This window comes from Panulirus ornatus, chromosome 35 (assembly GCF_036320965.1).
Source record: "Panulirus ornatus isolate Po-2019 chromosome 35, ASM3632096v1, whole genome shotgun sequence".
Lineage (NCBI taxonomy): Eukaryota > Metazoa > Arthropoda > Malacostraca > Decapoda > Palinuridae > Panulirus > Panulirus ornatus.
The window spans coordinates 13,476,025-13,491,865 of NC_092258.1; the positions used below are offsets into that span (position 1 = coordinate 13,476,025).

The window sequence follows — 15,841 nt, forward strand, 5'->3', positions numbered from 1 at the left end:
TTTCACAATGGATAATCATCAATGTTTTACTTCTAACTTTATTCATTCATATGCTGATGATCCCACTTTACATACATCAACTCACTTTTCCTTCCATACTCCCTTCATACTCATTCTTTCTTTCATACTGATCTTATTTCCTCTCTTAGTTCAGACTTGCATTGCATTTCAGAGTGGGGAATTAGTAACTTCTCCCAATATCTCTTCCCAAGAATCATTTGTTTCTCTGTCCCATTTCAAAACACCACAATTTAGACTTAACATAAACATATTGGGCATAACCATACCTTTCACTCTGTCCTGGAAACCCCACATAGTTTACATTACAAAGTCTGCTTCCTAAAAGCTAGAAGCATTGTGTAAGTGCTCTGTTTTTTTTATTAGGAGCAACTATTTCTTATCTACAGGGATATTATGTGCTAAGATGTGAAATACTGATCACATATGGGGTGGCTCATCCTCCTCTCTTTTAACTAGAGTGCCATCAAAAGCCTTCTGTCTCATTAATTCTCTTGGCATCATTTCTTTATACACATCCCTTTCTGTATGACATTGTTGCTGCTCTCTCTCTATTCTGTAGAATTTTTTTTGACCATTGTTCTCATGAGTTGTCCGTGTGTGTCCCTTTCCCCAAGGTTTGAACCTTTTGACATGTTTGACCGTTGCTTCCCACACTTTCTGTGTGGAGTCCAACTACTTGGGGATTGACCTATGATACCTCCATCTTCCCTTGAACAGCTAAGCTGTGGAATTCTCTTCCTTCTAAAGTCTTTCCCTCTTCATATAACCTTTCTTCTTATAAGAGTTTGGTCTACAAACACCTTTGGAACCATGAGTAATTTGTGCTTTATCTTCCTTTTACTTTGTTGTTTCTCCCGAGATGGCCTCAGTAGGGGCATGTTTTGCCTTTGCCACGTCGATCACTTTTCAGGAATCATCATAAAAGATAAGCTGGAGTTTTAAGGCCACATTGAAAAGATGGTATCACTGAGTCTAACATAACAACTATCAATGTTATCATGAGAATATTCTGTACAAGAGTCAGAAAGTTGTAGACGAAAATTTTTGTTATTTATGTAAGAATGTTGTGTTGTAAGATCACCAGCAGAGCAAGCTGAAATTTGTAAGTTGTCAAGAATCCAGACGCATTTTGCAAGTAAAATTAAGGTTATGGCACACATGAATTATGATGAATAAGAAAACTTGAACAGTATAATTTGGAGAATGTGAAAGACATATGATTCCTATTCTTGGTAAATATGAAAGAAATCAAAGAAAAATCCTTTGATTAAAGCTTCATGATATCAAAGAAACATTAATAACTTCACAAGAATTATGTAGAATATATCAAGAAGGCACCACACAAAAATATTCTAGAGCCCTGCAAGAAAAATAGACTCCTAGTATTTTGACAGACATAAGAATGAAAGGAACGATTATAAAACACCCAAAAGAAAACTGAGTGAATGACTGGTAATTATCCTGGATGAACTCATGATATACAGCTGTGCAGTGTGTGGCAGCAGAAAACAACAGCTTTGAGGAAAAAGAAAGGTATATGATGAAAGTAACATTATCCTTGCTGTATGGCAAAATCTTGTTTTAGGTACATTGCCTGCAAAAAACTTTGTCCACCTCCCCCCATACTTCAGGCGATGTCCCACTTACATTTTAGTACTCTGTCATCTCTTCGTGATTGCTGTTTACAGATGAGTGGGCATGGAAGTGGCAAGGCTCCTGAGGTGTTCTCAGTCCATGTTTTGGGTCCATAGGGTGTTGATGTCCCCAGTGAGGTGAGGTACTGATAAGGTGTTTTAGGAAGCAAGTGCCTGATGGTGTGTTCTGAGCACCTTGTATGCCTGAAAATTTCACATGTACCCACATTTTGTTGCTTCCATATGAGAATTCTGGCTTTCTCATCCTCAGAAAGGTAAGAGTCAACCATCTTGAAGTGCAGGTGGAAGAAATACAATGCCCAAAAACTAAATTCCCAAAGTGAAGTGGCAGCCAACAGGAATAAAAAGAAAACACTCTTCCTTCAAGATAGCCTAAGGCACACTGAGGCGGTCACTGATTTTCACACTGTTAGAAACACGTAGTGTCAGTGATTAGATGTAGATTGATTTACTCTGAGTGTCATATGCTTATACCCACAATGAACCTTAGCTGTGTATCGCCTTTGAAAATATATGAGGGTGGACAGTGTTTTTTGTAGACACTTTACTTATAGGTAGTTAGGTATTTACTTACATATAGCCTGAGGCCAAGCTCCCATATTATGAAACCAGTTCAAATTCCCATATCACTTAACCAGTCTGCAGGATAATTCTTTGCTGTTTGAGAGAGATTCAAATTGAAATCATTACTGTTGAATCTTCAGAGGCAAAACATTATCATGCATTATGCTGTTTAGATAATTTTGATCATTGCTCATCCTTGAGAAATTTGAAGTTTTATCTGTCAGTGTAATTGAATGGTGTTGAAGGGATTTAGAAGTGCTGTACTTAGAAAGTGTAAGGAAACTAAATTGAACTTTATTCATATATGGATTTGTTCTTCACGCGATAGAAGATAGAGAGGTAATGGAAGTTTAGGCATTCACATAGTAATAGACAGAAGTTGAAAAGACTTATATTTTAAATGTTAACCTTTAAACTGCATAATTCATCATGTGCAAAATCATAAAGTATCTTTTCCTCTCACGGTATAAGTGCACTATCTAGAAGTAAACAAACAAAAAATAGAATATTCACCAGTGTCACACTTATTTATGATTTTACAATTTGATGATCAGAAATTGTGCCTACACAGAGTCACCCAAATTTGCGTGATAGGGACTGAGAAATGGTGCAATTCTAAGTTCCATGAATTTCAATTCAGTGGTTTCTAATTTAGATACTGGATATGGGACCAGAGGCCCAAATAACACCAAGTATTGCCTTTAAACTTTCCATAACCACAACCAAATAAAAGGGAAATCTTTGATGTATATGACATATACAAACATTCAAGAAAGGCTATAGTTGAATTACATATTCAGTAAAATATAGGAGAAATTGGATGGTAGAGTTGGAATTGTCATCTTACAGAGGAAGACCTTTATTTACGCAAAGAAGTGAACAAGTAATTTTCATGTTACCAAAAATGTAAGCAATAATACCGCAGTGATAACTTTTTTAATCTAAAACAAAATAAGTTTTTTTCTGATGTTCTAGTTAGGGGTAAAGAATAGGAGATCCCATAAGACATCAAGAGTTGCCTTACATATAATTCTTCATTAATCATCTGAAATGCAGAACATGGAATAATTGCCACTTAACAGAGTTCAGTTATGTAGTTTATATGACTATAATGGAATCCATGAAGGCCATTGTAAAGCTATAACCATAAACAAAATTCACAGTATTTTTGTTTGTCTCACTAATTCCTGAAGTTTTTCATTCTGATCTAATTCCAGCTCTGCAGTCCATAAATAAATGTTACTCTTCCTATTGTGTTTCATTAGGAATGTATGATATGTATAAACCTCCTCTTTTTCACATATTTACCATTTGTTGTACATATTGTATATATCATATAAACCCGTGAATGTGTGAGATTCATCATGCCAAGTCAACATATGTATACTTTTTATGGTCAGTAGGTAGATTTTTTTTTTAGCTATGGGGAAGAAAGCTTTGCAACATCTGTTGTTAATTTTTGGAATTAGACATTATTTTGGATTATGTAAGACCAGAACAATCTGTTGATTCTTAACTCATATATGGACTAGAGTGAAGGGGCAAAAAGAATGGTCATACTTTGAGCTGGGATGGTGGTGTATAAGTTTTAGAATGAATGAGCATTTTGAAATGTAGGCAAAAAGCCATTTTCATGTGTTAGAAATTTTGTTTTTAAGAGACTTAACAGACAGTGATGAAGAACTCCAAAGGTGGTGGAAGAAAAGAATATAAGTTTATCGATATATGATATATATTGATTTTTTTTTTTTTTTTTCATGCTATTTGCTATTTCCCGCGATAGCGAGGTAGCGTTAAGAACAGAGGACTAGGCCCTTGAGGGAATATCCTCACCTGGACCTCTTCTCTGTTCCTTCTTTTGGAAAAAAAAAAAAAAAAAGAAAAAAAAAAAAGAGAGGGGAGGATTTCCAGCCCCCCTGCTCCCTTCCCTTTTAGTCGCCTTCTACGACACGCAGGGAATACGTGGGAAGTATTCTTTCTCCCCTATCCCCAGGGAATAAGTATATTGATATATTGATATATAAAGTGCAGAGCTTAGTAGACCTTTTGGATTTTGGTGTTAGTAGTCTGAAATTGAAATGAAATTTAAAAGATGATGATTTGCTGTAACTTCTGTGTTACTAAACCATAGATCTTTTGTAGTATATTAATTTGTAGAGTGCATATGGCTACATTTGAATTTATGAGAATAAGAATTAAAGCTTAGATTAATGATAGATTAAGGAACAGTGAAATTAGGAAATTATGAGCATTGTATTAGAAAGTTAATAGTGGATAAAGGATGAAGGACAAAGACCTAATATGGAAAGACGAAATTTTAACATCTTTGAGAAATTTTATAAGCTTGGGGATAAAAAAAAGATAAGGATTAGGTAAAAAGATAAAGTGGTTGAGCATATTTGTTAATGAAATGTCATAGCATAGGAAACTGAAAATATGTGAAAGTAGCTGTCTGTAGAGGAAGGTCTGTAGGGAACTGTAGGTGTATGAAAGGAAAAATCTTATAGGAAGGATAGATGTCAATGGAAAGAGTGATCTGATTTTCTATATCTCATTACCATATTCTGCTATATTCAAGGAAAAATTCATCTTGAATTCATCATGAACTTCTCATTCTCTTTGTTTTGACAATCAACCTTGGTATTAGGGATAATGAATTTATTCTAAATTCAATTTTTTATTGATTTTTTTAAACTATAATTATAGCTGAAAACAAGATTTATAAAGATGTTTTGCAAAAATTACATTTGGAAAGGTTCTTTGTGTGCTTCATTTTTATTTGTCTTGGATAAGGTTTATTTAATAGAGGTACATAGAATAACTGAATAAATATGAGAGAAATGTTCATATGTTTTCCAAGGATTTCCCTCTTTGTCATCCAGTGAGTAGAAAAATGATTTTAGTTGTTATGTAAGATCACTGCTTAAATTCGCATTTACAAATATTGTTGCAGTAACAACTTTTTTCTGTAGGTTTTGTGTGGATTGGGGCACTTACACACACAGGGCATTGTGTACAGAGACTGCAAGCCAGAAAACATACTACTAGATGACCATGGACATGTTCGAATATCTGACCTTGGTTTGGCTGTTCAAATACCTGAAGGAGAGATGGTGCGGGGAAGAGTGGGCACTGTTGGATATATGGGTGAGCAGTTACATGAAAATTATTTTCCTAAATATATGAATATATGTTAAAAGTGATTAACTCATTACCATCTCCCAGTGTGTGAGATGGCAGTTTTTAATACACTGATAAGGGCTTAGCCCTCAGGCAAATGTTTGTATCTTATTGGAATCACAGATGGTTCAAAGAAAATTTTTTATTTGTGATAGAATGTTTATTGTTTTATCTAAGGACTTTTGTCATTATGTGACACTTTATTATTGTGAATTATGTTATGTCATTTACTGTGGTAACAAATTTATGACGTGTTCCATTTAAAAACCTGAGGGCTTTTTGTCATTATTGTATTTATGTTTTTGATTTGAAAACAAAATACAAGATCTTGCATACTGTTTTTTTCTTTTATCATGAATGTTATTTGTGCTAGAATCCTTATTATGCTGGATCTGATTTGTGATTTAAGTAATGGAAAGTTTTCAACTGCATCCTTTATTCAACTTTATGTTTTTCGTAATTTTATTTTTTTTCTATAATTCATTATGAAGCACAGAATGTTACTGGTGTTTGAGGTATGATGTCATTTAGTTTAAGAAGTGATGTGTCAGCTGATGGACTATACTGAAAACAGTTATCTGCAGTACAAATCCTTGTTTCCAAGTTGAACGTGTTGTCGTACAGACTGATGCCTCTCGATCCAGGGGAAGTAAATTGTAAATTAAACAAAACTCTGAACTGTACAAAAACAGACCAGAAAGACAGAAAAATTACTGAAATTTTGACAGACCACTATCTGTCAGGCTTCAGTGTTGGTCCAATTAGGCCCCTACACTCACAGAGCTTCTTTGCATATTCCCACACTTTCCAAACACTGCACTTGTTGGATCAACCTGGCAAGCACCAAGTTTCTGGGGAAGAAATAGGGATAAAGTGATTAGAACAGATGAAGACTTGCTTGCTGCCACAACTCATGTATAATTATGTTTCTTTGAAAGTGCAAAAACAATTTTGATCAGGAAATTGCTTCTGAGAGGACTAAGGTAATTGAGCAACAACTAAAGTCCTTAAGCCTTCTAAGAAAAGACAGATACCATTAATGAGATTTGTTTGGATATAAACTCAATTCAAGAAATAGGTTTTGCTTGGTTCCTGACCTGGAAGATTCCTGAGACCAGACTTGGCAGGGAGTGGGTGAAAGCACCCTAAAGCAACACTGTGTGCCTAATAACAAAAAATAAATTCCTTCAGCATGATACTATTCATGTGATGAATAAGTTGGCTGAAAGTGATGAAGTGGGCTTTTCATTGATTATGTAAGAAGAACCTCAGTTAAACTTATCGAGCAGTCTCCTGAAAAGAAATTTACAATTTGCTCCGATTTCCACTGTGGTCTCCAAGCCATATCATATCATACTTCAGTGACTCATGATTCGAAGAGAATGGAATTTTGATGGTGTCTTAGAAATGTGGTATCAGCGGTATTAAACCATCAGATGCTGAAACTAAAGCAGCTGTACCTCACAATGATTTTATATGCAAAATAAGGTATTGTACTTGATATGAATGGTAGTCCTGACGGGACTTGGAAGCCCCAGAAATAACATACTACACAGGTCAAAGAAAGGTTGTAGTATAGCATTCCTCCTTCAGCAGGAAATGCCATTTTGAGATGATCCCTTGGTTTCTGAGGATTGGCTTTACTGTATTTTGTCTACTCATGGTCATTTAAATGGAGAGGAGACCTGCCTGAACATGTGACGCCTGTACTTACAGTTTTGTGGTGTCGAACTGATAGAATGAAAAAATGAAGAGGTTTCTAGAGTCATACATGAATTATGTAATAACAATGGAAGGAGTAAAGAATTGGAGAAATTTTAAACAATAATGTTTTGAATAGACAGATGAATTATTTAAAGGAACCCTATGATTTTGCTTTTAGGAAAGGAGTATCCATGAATGTCTTATGTAATAACTGCTACTGTCACTGTTGTTTTCTAGGATAACTCCTCAACAAAAACTTCATCTTCTTTTATCCCGATGATTACTTCTTAAATCATGGGTATCTCAAAATCTCAGAATAATTGAATGTAATAAGCATGATACTTTTAACGTATTCCTCGCGTGTCGTAGAAAGCGACTAGAGGGGACGGGAGCGGGGGGCCGGAAATCCTCCCCTCCTTGTATTAACTTTCTAAAATGGGAAACAGAAGAAGGAGTCACGCGGGGAGTGCTCATCCTCCTCGAAGGCTCAGAGTGGGGTGCCTAAATGTGTGTGGATGTAACCAAGATGTGAAAAAAGGAGAGATAGGTAGTATGTTTGAGGAAAGGAACCTGGATGTTTTGGCTCTGAGTGAAACGAAGCTCAAGGGTAAAGGGGAAGAGTGGTTTGGAAATGTCTGGGGAGTGAAGTCAGGGGTTAGTGAGAGGACAAGAGCAAGGGAAGGAGTAGCAATACTCCTGAAACAGGAGTTGTGGGAGTATGTGATAGAATGTAAGAAAGTAAATTCTCAATTAATATGGGTAAAATTGAAAGTTGATGGAGAGAGGTGGGTGATTATTGGTGCATATGCACCTGGGCATGAGAAGAAAGATCATGAGAGGCAAGTGTTTTGGGAGCAGCTAAATGAGTGTGTTAGCGGTTTTGATGCACGAGACCGGGTTATAGTGATGGGTGATTTGAATGCAAAGGTGAGTAATGTGGCAGTTGAGGGAATAATTGGTTTGCATGGGGTGTTCAGTGTTGTAAATGGAAATGGTGAAGAGCTTGTAGATTTATGTGCTGCAAAAGGACTGATGATTGGGAATACCTGGTTTAAAAAGCGAGATATACATAAGTATACTTATGTAAGTAGGAGAGATGGCCAGAGAGCGTTATTGGATTACGTGTTAATTGACAGGCGTGCGAAAGAGAGACTTTTGGATGTCAATGTGCTGAGAGGTGCAACTGGAGGGATGTCTGATCATTATCTTGTGGAGGCTAAGGTGAAGATTAGTATGGGTTTTCAGAAAAGAAGAGTGAATGTTGGGGTGAAGAAGGTGGTGAGAGTAAGTGAGCTTGGGAAGGAGACCTGTGTGAAGAAGTATCAGGAGAGACTGTGTACAGAATGGAAAAAGGTGAGAACAATGGAAGTAAGGGGAGTGGGGGAGGAATGGGATGTATTTAGGGAATCAGTGATGGATTGCGCAAAAGATGCTTGTGGCATGAGAAGAGTGGGAGGTGGGCTGTTTAGAAAGGGTAGTGAGTGGTGGGATGAAGAAGTAAGAGTATTAGTGAAAGAGAAGAGAGAGGCATTTGGACGATTTTTGCAGGGAAAAAATGCAATTGAGTGGGAGAAGTATAAAAGAAAGAGACAGGAGGTCAAGAGAAAGGTGCAAGAGGTGAAAAAAAGGGCAAATGAGAGTTGGGGTGAGAGACTATCAGTAAATTTTAGGGAGAATAAAAAGATGTTCTGGAAGGAGGTAAATAGGGTGCGTAAGACAAGGGAGCAAATGGGAACTTCAGTGAAGGGCGTAACTGGGGAGGTGATAACAAGTAGTGGTGATGTGAGAAGGAGATGGAATGAGTATTTTGAAGGTTTGTTGAATGTGTCTGATGACAGAGTGGCAGATATAGGGTGTTTGGGTCGAGGTGGTGTGCAAAGTGAGAGGGTTAGGGAAAATGATTTGGTAAACAGAGAAGAGGTAGTAAAAGCTTTGCAGAAGATGAAAGCCGGCAAGGCAGCAGGTTTGGATGGTATTGCAGTGGAATTTATTAAAAAAGGGGATGACTGTATTGTTGACTGGTTGGTAAGGTTATTTAATGTATGTATGACTCATGGTGAGGTGCCTGAGGATTGGCGGAATGCGTGCATAGTGCCATTGTACAAAGGCAAAGGGGATAAGAGTGAGTGCTCAAATTACAGAGGTATAAGTTTGTTGAGTATTCCTGGTAAATTATATGGGAGGGTATTGATTGAGAGGGTGAAGGCATGTACAGAGCATCAGATTGGGGAAGAGCAGTGTGGTTTCAGAAGTGGTAGAGGATGTGTGGATCAGGTGTTTGCTTTGAAGAATGTATGTGAGAAATACTTAGAAAAGCAAATGGATTTGTATGTAGCATTTATGGATCTGGAGAAGGCATATGATAGAGTTGATAGAGATGCTCTGTGGAAGGTATTAAGAATATATGGTGTGGGAGGCAAGTTGTTAGAAGCAGTGAAAAGTTTTTATCGAGGATGTAAGGCATGTGTACGTGTAGGAAGAGAGGAAAGTGATTGGTTCTCAGTGAATGTAGGTTTGCGGCAGGGGTGTGTGATGTCTCCATGGTTGTTTAATTTGTTTATGGATGGGGTTGTTAGGGAGGTAAATGCAAGAGTCTTGGAAAGAGGGGCAAGTATGAAGTCTGTTGGGGATGAGAGAGCTTGGGAAGTGAGTCAGTTGTTGTTCGCTGATGATACAGCGCTGGTGGCGGATTCATGTGAGAAACTGCAGAAGCTGGTGACGGAGTTTGGTAAAGTGTGTGGAAGAAGAAAGTTAAGAGTAAATGTGAATAAGAGCAAGGTTATTAGGTACAGTAGGGTTGAGGGTCAAGTCAATTGGGAGGTGAGTTTGAATGGAGAAAAACTGGAGGAAGTGAAGTGTTTTAGATATCTGGGAGTGGATCTGTCAGCGGATGGAACCATGGAAGCGGAAGTGGATCATAGGGTGGGGGAGGGGGCGAAAATTTTGGGAGCCTTGAAAAATGTGTGGAAGTCGAGAACATTATCCCGGAAAGCAAAAATGGGTATGTTTGAAGGAATAGTAGTTCCAACAATGTTGTATGGTTGCGAGGCGTGGGCTATGGATAGAGTTGTGCGCAGGAGGATGGATGTGCTGGAAATGAGATGTTTGAGGACAGTGTGTGGTGTGAGGTGGTTTGATCGAGTAAGTAACGTAAGGGTAAGAGAGATGTGTGGAAATAAAAAGAGCGTGGTTGAGAGAGCAGAAGAGGGTGTTTTGAAATGGTTTGGGCACATGGAGAGAATGAGTGAGGAAAGATTGACCAAGAGGATATATGTGTCGGAGGTGGAGGGAACGAGGAGAAGAGGGAGACCAAATTGGAGGTGGAAAGATGGAGTGAAAAGGATTTTGTGTGATCGGGGCCTGAACATGCAGGAGGGTGAAAGGAGGGCAAGGAATAGAGTGAATTGGAGCGATGTGGTATACAGGGGTTGACGTGCTGTCAGTGGATTGAATCAAGGCATGTGAAGCGTCCGGGGTAAACCAAGGAAAGCTGTGTAGGTATGTATATTTGCGTGTGTGACGTGTGTATGTACATGTGTATGGGGGGGGTTGGGCCATTTCTTTCGTCTGTTTCCTTGCGCTACCTTGCAAACGCGGGAGACAGCGACAAAGTATAAAAAAAAAAAAAAAAAAAAAAACTTTTAACAGGATAGTTCATCTTTGAATTGGGGAGACATATATTGAATCTCATGCCTCTACCATTCACAGTGTATTGAATGTGTGTGCATTAATGACACTTTCCTCAGGCTTAGGGTGGATAAGTTTTTTTGTTTCCACATATTAGGTTTAGTTTATGTATTTGTTCAGTTACCTGTTTCCACATATGAGGTTAGTTCACGTATTTGTTCCATTAAGGAAAACTTAACAGGAATGAAAACTTTTGACTTTTCAACATGGTATCTGAACTACAGTCACAGGATGATTTTACAAGGCCCTGTTGTACTGTTCATAAGATATATTTTGAGGATTATCAGTTTCAGAAGGTTTTTTACTGCTTGCTCTCTCATTGGTTGGAGACATATATCCTGTTGAGGGGTTATGAGATTGTCTCAAAAGATTTGTTTAGTACTGTTGTCAGAGTAGAACAGAAACAGTTTTCGCTTACAATACTCTTAAGCACTACTTTTTGTAATCTCTTGAAGGTTTCAGATGCATTTTCTTTCCAGGGTCAGTCTGTCCTGAGAGATGAATCACCTTGATTCCCACGAATCAGAATCTTTTAAATCCTTGCCTTTCAATGAAGTTATAGTACTTCACCCACTAACCACCCATTCTGCAGTAGCGGCCCATCTCGCTATGGGTCTTCCCTCTTCCAGTTAGCAACCTGCACCTGACAGTGGCATTGTTGTTCTACTAGCCAACTTCCGGACAGTCTGGCCATCACATTATTCTTGGATCCCTGGAACGTTTGATATGTTTCTTTATATCCATCTTTGCCGTTTGACATATTCATTCTTTTGTGGATAAGCATCATTCTGTAATGTGTTTAGGTTTTTGTTTAGATTGATATATACTGTCTGTTGTCTCTCTTCGGACATGCATGTTGAGTGCTGAAAATGGGCTGGTGGCTTGGAATACTGATTTAGAAAGCAGACATTATTGGATTGCATACTAATTGATAGGAGTGCAAAAGAATGACTATTGGACATGAATGTGCTGATAAGTGCAGGTGGTGGAATGTCTAATTATTACCTGGTGGAGGTGAGGGTGAAGACTTGTTACATTTTTTGGGAGAGAAGAAACAATATGGGTGAGGAGAGTGTGGAGAAAATAGGTGAGCTTGGGAAAGAGGTTTTTGTGAAAAAATATCAGGAGAGATTGAATTTAGAAGAGCAAAAGGTAAGAGTAAATGATATTGGGAGTGGATGAGGCAAGGGAGGTATTGGGGAAAGCAGTGCTAGCATGTCTGAGAGAAATGTGTATCATGCAGAAGGTGGGAGACGGGAAAGTGAGAAAGGGTAGTGTGGATGGGAAAGACAAAATAAAGTTACTTGTGAAACAGAGAAAAGAATGTGGGTAGGAATTATGGGGAAAGTGTGCAAATGATTGGGAAGTGTATAAGAGAAAGCAGCAAGACATCAAGAGGAAGGTGCAGGGTTTGAAAATGAGGTTAACTAAGAGTTAGGATGAGTGAGTATCAGTAAATTTCAGAGAGAATAAGATGAAGTCTTGGATGAAGTTTAATAGGGTGAGAACAATAAGAGACCAAATGGGAGCATTGATGAGAGGAACAAATGGGGAAGTGGTAACAAGGAATGATGATGTGAGGAGGAGATGCAATGAGTGTTTTGAAGAACTGTTGAATGTGTTTGATGATAGGGCGGCAGATATAGGGTGTTTGGTTTGGGGTGGCATGCAAAATGAAAGTCATAGAAAGAGGTTTGGTGAAGAGAGAAGTAATGACAGCCTTACATAAGATGAAATGTGGCAAGGCAGCTGGAGTGGCTGATATTGCTGTTGAATTTCTTAAGAAAGGAGTTGACTTTGTTGTTGATTGGTGGAGGGAGAGTTGTAGGTTTATAGAGACTAAGGAAAGAGGAAATGAGATGGGTGGAAACAGGGCAGTAGAAGTGAGTGAGCTTGTTTGAAGAGACATTACAAGAGATTGAGTGTAGAGTAGCAGGAGGTAAGAATAAATGAATCTAGGGGGTAGATGAGGAATGCTAGGTATTTAGGGAAGCACTGCATACATCTATCTATCTCTGTCTGTGTGCCAGTGATACCATGGAAAGGTCTGTAGGGCCAGGTTGTGGATAGGGGGCTTTGATTTTGGTGCATTTGCATATGACATCTGGAGAATGAATGCAGCCTTTCTTCATTTGTTCTTGGCAGTACCTCTCTGCAGGAAATAGCAGATAAGTATGAAAGAGTTATTTTGTTTTATTATATTTTGTTGCTGTCTCCCATGTTAGCCAAGTAGCACAAAGAAACAGACGAAAGAATGGCCCAGCCCACCCACATACTCATGTATATACATAAACACCCACACATGCACATATACATAACTATACATTTCAGCGTATACATACATATACATACACAGACATATACATATATACACATGTACATAATTCATACTTGCTGCCTTCATACATTTCCATTGCCACCCCCCCCCCCCCCCCCCCCCCCACACACACACACACACACACACACACACACACACGTGCGAGGTAGCGCTAGGAAAAGACAACAAAGGCCACATTCATTCACACTCAGTCTCTAGCTGTTGTGTAATGCACCAAAACCACAACTCCCTTTCCTCATCCAGGTCCCACCAAACTTTCCATGATTTACCCCAGGTGCTTCACATGCCCTGGTTCAGTCCATTGACAGCACGTCGACCCCGATATATCACATCGTGCCAATTCAGCCTATTCTTTGCATGCCTTTCATCCTCCTATATGTTCTGGCCTCAGTTGCTCAAAATCTTTTTCACTCCATCCTTACTCCTCCAGTTTGGTTTGAAAGAAAGAAAAAGAAATTACATATGTGATAGAATTGAAGTGTATGCAGAAGATGGGAGGTGAACATGTAAAAAGAGTAGTGGATAGTGGGATAGAGAGATTTATGGCATCATTTGCAGGGAAGGGATGCAAGTGATTGAGAGGTGTACAGGAGAATGTAGCAGAAGCTAAAAAAGAGTGCAAACAAGTGTTAGGGCTATTGAATATCAGCAAACTTTTGAGGGTAACAAGGTATTTTGGAATCAGGTTGTAGTGTAAGAAAACAAGAGAACAAATGGGAACACTGGTGAAGGTGGCAAGTGTGGAAGTGGTAACAGGCAAAAATGAGCTGAAGGGAAGATAGAGTGAGTATTTTAAAGGATTATTGAATGTTTGATGATGTGATGTGATTGGGGGGGTCTTGGAGCGTTGAAAATGTGTGGAAGGCGAGAACATTATCTCGGAAAGCAAAAATGGGTATGTTTGAAGGAATAGTGGTTCCAACAATGTTTTATGGTTGCGAGGCGTGGGCTATAGATAGAGTTGTGCTGAGGAGGGTGGGTGTGTTGGAAATGAGATATTTGGGGACAATATGTGGTGTGAGGTGGTTTGATCGAGTAAGTAATGAAAGGGTAAGAGATATGTGTGGTAATATAAAGAATGTAGTTGAGAGAGCAGAAGAGGGTGTTTTGAAATGGTTTGGTCACATGGAGAGAATGAGTGAGGAAAGATTGACAAAGAGGATATATGTGTCAGAGGTGGAGGGAACGAGGAGAAGTGGGAGACCAAATTGGAGGTGGAAAGATGGAGTGAAAAAGATTTTGAGCGATCGGGGCCTGAACATGCAGGAGGGTGAAAGGCGTGCAAGGAATAGAGTGAAATGGAACAGTGTGGTATACCAGGGTCGACGTGCTGTCAATGGATTGAACCATGGCATGTGAAGCATCTGGGGTAAACAATGGAAAGTTTTGTGGGGCCTGGTTGTGGAAAGGGAGCTGTGGTTTCAGTGCATTATACATGACAGCTAGAGACTGAGTGTGAATGAATGTGGCCTTTGTTGTCTTTTCCTAGCGCTACCTCGCGTGCATGTGGGGAGGGGGTTGGCTTTTCATGTGTGGCGGGGTGGTGACGGGAATGAATAAAGGCAGCAAGTATGAATTATGTACATGTGTATATATGTATATGTCTGTGTATATATATATATTTTTTTTTTTTTTGCTTTGTCGCTGTCTCCCGCGTTTGCGAGGTAGCGCAAGGAAACAGACGAAAGAAATGGCCCAACCCACCCCCATACACATGTATATACATACGTCCACACACGCAAATATACATACCTACACAGCTTTCCATGGTTTACCCCAGACGCTTCACATGCCCTGATTCAATCCACTGACAGCACGTCAACCCCGGTATACCACATCGGTCCAATTCACTCTATTCCTTGCCCTCCTTTCACCCTCCTGCATGTTCAGGCCCCAATCACACAAAATCTTTTTCACTCCATCTTTCCACCTCCAATTTGGTCTCCCACTTCTCCTCGTTCCCTCCACCTCCGACACATATATCCTTTTGGTCAATCTTTCCTCACTCATTCTCTCCATGTGCCCAAACCATTTCAAAACACCCTCTTCTGCTCTCTCAACCACGCTCTTTTTATTTCCACACATCTCTCTTACCCTTACGTTACTTACTCGATCAAACCACCTCACACCACACATTGTCCTCAAACATCTCATTTCCAGCACATCCATCCTCCTGCGCACAACTCTATCCATAGCCCACGTCTCGCAACCATACAACATTGTTGGAACCACTGTTCCTTCAAACATACCCATTTTTGCTTTCCGAGATAATGTTCTCGACTTCCACACATTCTTCAAGGCTCCCAGAATTTTCGCCCCCTCCCCCACCCTATGATCCACTTCCGCTTCCATGGTTTCCATCCGCTGCCAGATCCACTCCCAGATATCTAAAACACTTTACTTCCTCCAGTTTTTCTCCATTCAAACTTACCTCCCAATTGACTTGACCCTCAACCCTACTGTACCTAATAACCTTGCTCTTATTCACATTTACTCTTAACTTTCTTCTTTCACACACTTTACCAAACTCAGTCACCAGCTTCTGCAGTTTCTCACATGAATCAGCCACCAGCGCTGTATCATCAGCGAACAACAACTGACTCACTGTGTGTATATATGTATATATATATATATATATATATATATATATATATATATATATATATATATATATGTATACGTTGAAATGTAT

At 39.0% G+C, this 15,841-nt stretch overlaps 1 protein-coding gene across 3 annotated transcripts in view; it reads left to right on the top strand.

Annotated features, from left to right (window-relative positions):
* Nucleotides 1-15,841, top strand: part of Gprk2 (G protein-coupled receptor kinase 2) — a 324,238-nt gene that overhangs the window by 234,988 nt on the left and 73,409 nt on the right. For all 3 annotated transcript variants that reach the window (XM_071683096.1, XM_071683094.1, XM_071683095.1), the window contains exon 8: nucleotides 5,213-5,387. In XM_071683096.1, coding sequence (XP_071539197.1) covers nucleotides 5,213-5,387 — 175 coding nt within the window. The remainder of the gene's footprint in view (nucleotides 1-5,212; nucleotides 5,388-15,841) is intronic.